The sequence below is a fragment of the Littorina saxatilis genome, linkage group LG1 (assembly GCF_037325665.1).
Source record: "Littorina saxatilis isolate snail1 linkage group LG1, US_GU_Lsax_2.0, whole genome shotgun sequence".
NCBI lineage: Eukaryota > Metazoa > Mollusca > Gastropoda > Littorinimorpha > Littorinidae > Littorina > Littorina saxatilis.
The window spans coordinates 107343912-107349150 of NC_090245.1; the positions used below are offsets into that span (position 1 = coordinate 107343912).

General features: G+C 51.1%; 1 protein-coding gene across 1 annotated transcript; it reads right to left on the bottom strand.

Annotated features, from left to right (window-relative positions):
- Positions 1-988: 988 nt before the first annotated feature.
- Positions 989-4913, bottom strand: LOC138958063 (uncharacterized). The gene is made up of 2 exons (XM_070329124.1): positions 4897-4913; positions 989-4313 (listed from the first exon to the last, which is right to left on the bottom strand). Exons 1-2 carry the CDS (start codon positions 4911-4913, stop codon positions 989-991), a joined length of 3342 nt encoding a protein of 1113 aa, XP_070185225.1.
- Between the last annotated feature and the right edge of the window lie 326 nt (positions 4914-5239).

Here is a 5239-nt window from a genome sequence, read left to right on the forward strand (position 1 = left end):
TGAAATAAATTTCCGCCGAACCTGGGATCGAACTCACGCTGACAGCGGCCAACTGAATACAAATCCAGCGCGCTACCAACTGAGCTATATCCCCGCCCCAGATGCCAAGATCACGGACGGAGTCTGAGAATTCAACAGTGAATAAGAATAAGAATACTTTATTATCTCATAGAGAAATTCAGGGGTGGTACATAACAATAATACAAACAAGACATTGATTTTAAATAAAACATATAGCACTATATAACATGGACATCTTTAAAGCACTGCGCTTACATATTCTCGCACACCTACGCGTATAACGAACTATGGCTAAACATCATTGCAAAATATCATAACATACAGTATATCGCAGGAAATATACCGTTGTACATAAAACCAATACATACATGTACATTACTACTGATTGCACTGGCAGAAGAGGGGCTGAGTCGGGTATGTGGATGTGTTTACATGTTGCTAAGGGTGATGGATTTGCTTTGTGCGTGCGAAGTCTACGGCCAGAGGGAAGGAGTTCATAGAGGTGGGCTAGGACATGGGACCTATCTGAAGCTATCCGCCTACTCTTTCTCACCACACGCTTTTCATACAGGGACTCCACACTTGCTTGCTGCCTGCCAATCACCTTGCTACTGACATTCACCATTCGCACTAAAACATTCCTGTTCTTCACACTCAGACCTCCATACCAGGACACAAAACCAAAAGTGATGACAGACTCGATGAAAGAGCGGTAGAAAGTTTGAAGGATAGAAGAGTTCACATTCAATTTCCTAAGTTTCTGAAGGCAGTAGATGCGTGACTGACATTTTTTTGTGTATGAGGGTGGTGTTTGCATTGAAGGACAGCTTATCATCGATAACTGTGCCAAGATACTTATATTCAGTCACACGCTCAGCAGTCACACCATCAATCATCAGGTCAGGGACAGGGGCAGGGTTTCTTCTAAAGTCTATCAGAAGTTCTTTGGTCTTTGTCACATTTAGGTCTAAAAAGTTGTCTTTACACCAGGCGTTGAAACGTTGAAGGGGGTTGTGGTGTTGAAGGGGGTCGTGGTGTTGAAGGGGGTTGTGGTGTTGAAGGGGGTTGTGGTGTTGAAGAGGGTTGTGGTGTTGAAGGGGGTTGTGGTGTTGAAGGGGGTCGTGGTGTTGAAGGGGGTTGTGGTGTTGAAGGGGGTTGTGGTGTTGAAGGGGGTTGTTGTGTTGAAGGGGGTTGTGGTGTTGAAGTGGCTCGTGATGTTGAAGGGTGTCGTGGTGTTGAAGAGGGTCGTGGTGTTGAAGGGGGTCGTGGTGTTGAAGGGGGTCGTGGTGTTGAAGGGGCTCATGATGTTGAAGGGGGTCGTGGTGTTGAAGGGGGTCGTGGTGTTGAAGGGGGTTGTGGTGTTGAAGGGGGTTGTGGTGTTGAAGGGGGTTGTGGTGTTGAAGGGGGTTGTGGTGTTGAAGAGGGTTGTGGTGTTGAAGGGGGTCGTGGTGTTGAAGGGGGTTGTGGTGTTGAAGGGGGTTGTTGTGTTGAAGGGGGTTGTGGTGTTGAAGGGGGTTGTGGTGTTGAAGGGGCTCGTGATGTTGAAGGGTGTCGTGGTGTTGAAGAGGGTCGTGGTGTTGAAGGGGGTCGTGGTGTTGAAGGGGGTCGTGGTGTTGAAGGGGCTCATGATGTTGAAGGGGGTCGTGGTGTTGAAGGGGGTTGTGGTGTTGAAGGGGGTTGTGGTGTTGAAGGGGGTTGTGGTGTTGAAGAGGGTTGTGGTGTTGAAGGGGGTCGTGGTGTTGAAGGGGGTTGTGGTGTTGAAGGGGGTTGTTGTGTTGAAGGGGGTTGTGGTGTTGAAGAGGGTCGTGGTGTTGAAGAGGGTTGTGGTGTTGAAGGGGGTTGTGGTGTTGAAGAGGGTTGTGGTGTTGAAGGGGGTCGTGGTGTTGAAGGGGGTTGTGGTGTTGAAGGGGGTCGTGGTGTTGAAGAGGGTTGTGGTGTTGAAGGGGGTTGTGGTGTTGAAGAGGGTTGTGGTGTTGAAGGGGGTCGTGGTGTTGAAGGGGGTTGTGGTGTTGAAGGGGGTTGTGGTGTTGAAGCGGGTTGTGGTGTTGAAGAGGGTTGTGGTGTTGAAGGGGGTTGTGGTGTTGAAGAGGGTTGTGGTGTTGAAGAGGGTTGTGGTGTTGAAGGGGGTTGTGGTGTTGAAGGGGGTCGTGGTGTTAAAGGGGGTTGTGGTGTTGAATGGGGTTGTGGTGTTGAAGGGGGTCGTGGTGTTGAAGGGGGTTGTGGTGTTGAAGGGGGTCGTGGTGTTGAAGAGGGTTGTGGTGTTGAAGGGGGTTGTGGTGTTGAAGAGGGTTGTGGTGTTGAAGAGGGTTGTGGTGTTGAAGGGGGTTGTGGTGTTGAAGGGGGTCGTGGTGTTGAAGGGGCTCATGATGTTGAAGGGGGTCGTGGTGTTGAAGGGGGTTGTGGTGTTGAAGGGGGTTGTGGTGTTGAAGGGGGTTGTGGTGTTGAAGGGGGTTGTGGTGTTGAAGAGGGTTGTGGTGTTGAAGGGGGTCGTGGTGTTGAAGGGGGTTGTGGTGTTGAAGGGGGTTGTTGTGTTGAAGGGGGTTGTGGTGTTGAAGAGGGTCGTGGTGTTGAAGAGGGTTGTGGTGTTGAAGGGGGTTGTGGTGTTGAAGAGGGTTGTGGTGTTGAAGGGGGTCGTGGTGTTGAAGGGGGTTGTGGTGTTGAAGGGGGTCGTGGTGTTGAAGAGGGTTGTGGTGTTGAAGGGGGTTGTGGTGTTGAAGAGGGTTGTGGTGTTGAAGGGGGTCGTGGTGTTGAAGAGGGTTGTGGTGTTGAAGGGGGTTGTGGTGTTGAAGGGGGTTGTGGTGTTGAAGAGGGTTGTGGTGTTGAAGGGGGTTGTGGTGTTGAAGGGGGTCGTGGTGTTAAAGGGGGTTGTGGTGTTGAATGGGGTTGTGGTGTTGAAGGGGGTCGTGGTGTTGAAGGGGGTTGTGGTGTTGAAGGGGGTCGTGGTGTTGAAGAGGGTTGTGGTGTTGAAGGGGGTTGTGGTGTTGAAGGGGGTTGTGGTGTTGAAGAGGGTTGTGGTGTTGAAGGGGGTTGTGGTGTTGAAGGGGGTCGTGGTGTTAAAGGGGGTTGTGGTGTTGAAGGGGGTTGTGGTGTTGAAGGGGGTCGTGGTGTTGAAGGGGGTTGTGGTGTTGAAGGGGGTTGTGGTGTTGAAGGGGATCGTGATGTAGAAGGGGGTTGTGGTGTTGAAGGGGGTTGTGGTGTTGAAGAGGGTTGTGGTGTTGAAGAGGGTTGTGGTGTTGAAGGGGGTTGTGGTGTTGAAGGGGGTTGTGGTGTTGAAGGGGGTTGTGGTGTTGAAGGGGGTCGTGGTGTTGAAGAGGGTTGTGGTGTTGAAGGGGGTCGTGGTGTTGAAGGGGGCCGTGGTGTTGAAGGGGGTCGTGGTGTTGAAGGGGGTTGTGGTGTTGAAGGGGGTTGTGGTGTTGAAGAGGGTCGTGGTGTTGAAGGGGGTTGTGGTGTTGAAGGGGGTTGTGGTGTTGAAGAGGGTTGTGGTGTTGAAGAGGGTTGTGGTGTTGAAGGGGGTTGTGGTGTTGAAGGGGGTTGTGGTGTTGAAGGGGGTTGTGGTGTTGAAGAGGGTTGTGGTGTTGAAGGGGGTCGTAGTGTTGAAGGGGGTTGTGTTGTTGAAGGGGGTTGTGGTGTTGAAGGGGGTTGTGTTGTTGAAGGGGGTCGTGGTGTTGAAGGGGGTTGTGGTGTTGAAGGGGGTTGTGGTGTTGAAGGGGGTTGTGGTGTTGAAGGGGATTGTGGTGTTGAAGGGGGTCGTGGTGTTGAAGGGGGTCGTGGTGTTGAAGGGGGTTGTGGTGTTGAAGGGGGTTGTGGTGTTGAAGGGGGTTGTGGTGTTGAAGGGGGTTGTGGTGTTGAAGGGGGTCGTGGTGTTGAAGGGGGTTGTGGTGTTGAAGGGGGTTGTGGTGTTGAAGGGGGTCGTGGTGTTGAAGGGGGTTGTGGTGTTGAAGGGGGTCGTGGTGTTGAAGGGGGTTGTGGTGTTGAAGGGGGTTGTGGTGTTGAAGGGGGTTGTGGTGTTGAAGGGGGTCGTGGTGTTGAAGGGGGTTGTGGTGTTGAAGGGGGTCGTGGTGTTGAAGGGGGTTGTGGTGTTGAAGGGGGTCGTGGTGTTGAAGGGGGTTGTGGTGTTGAAGGGGGTCGTGGTGTTGAAGGGGGTTGTGGTGTTGAAGGGGGTCGTGGTGTTGAAGGGGGTTGTGGTGTTGAAGGGGGTTGTGGTGTTGAAGGGGGTTGTGGTGTTGAAGGGGGTCGTGGTGTTGAAGGGGGTTGCACTGGGGTTGAGTGGGTTATGTTGGGTGGTGATGTTTCTGTGGGTGGGGTGGAAAAGTTGAATCCAGGGGTGTGCGGATGGGGTTCAGACGCTTATTGAGTGGCCAGATTCCTGGAGATTTCATTTCAGCGTTCCATAACGTCCTGTTGGGCTGTCTCTCAAAGTGGCTGAACAGCCTTGAACGCTTGCGACCACCGTTTTCCTGTGATCACGTGATTTGTCAACGGGTCTAACGGTCCCCGGTTCATCATTTGTGGCAAAATGTAATGATTATTTGTCATGTGTACGTGTGTGTTTGTGTGTGTGTGTGTGTGTGTGTGTGTGTGTGTGTGTGTGTGTGTGTGTGTGTGTGTGTGTGTTTGTGTGTGTGAGTGTGTTTGTCTGTCTGTCGGCCTGTCTGTGAGTGTCTGTCTGTTTTTGTCACTTTTATCAGCGCTACACTAACCGCCATTTGGGAACGAACTCTTCCCAAGTTTTTGTTTCGTCTCACGGTCTGTGGAGAATTACAGAAGACTGCCAACTTCATCTTGAGATCTGATCTACAGGTGTGACAGGCGAACGAGAAGAATTGAGTAGCAGTTGCTTGAGTGGCTGATATCAATCTTGTCGTCGATCTTTACTTGTCTTCGTCTGACATGTCGGTTTACTTGATAGAAATAATATGCCAAGAGAACGCGCCTGTCAGTCCTAAGTGGCACACGATCTGAAGAAAAGAAGCTAGCAAGAACTTTCTCTTGCTTTGAACAACGGGATGGACTGGGTTAGTCTGTGTGACGTCTGGTCTGTCTGTATCTCTGGTACAAGTTCAGTGCTCTAACAACTGTGTGTTGTAATTGTCCACGTGTCTTCTGTTTTATGAATTTCTTGTCTATGTGCTGTCCTGTAATGGAAAGCCTATACATGTAAAGAAAAAACCCACTCCACAAACGTCATTATTTCCACAAAAAGAGAAGAAAAAAAGAA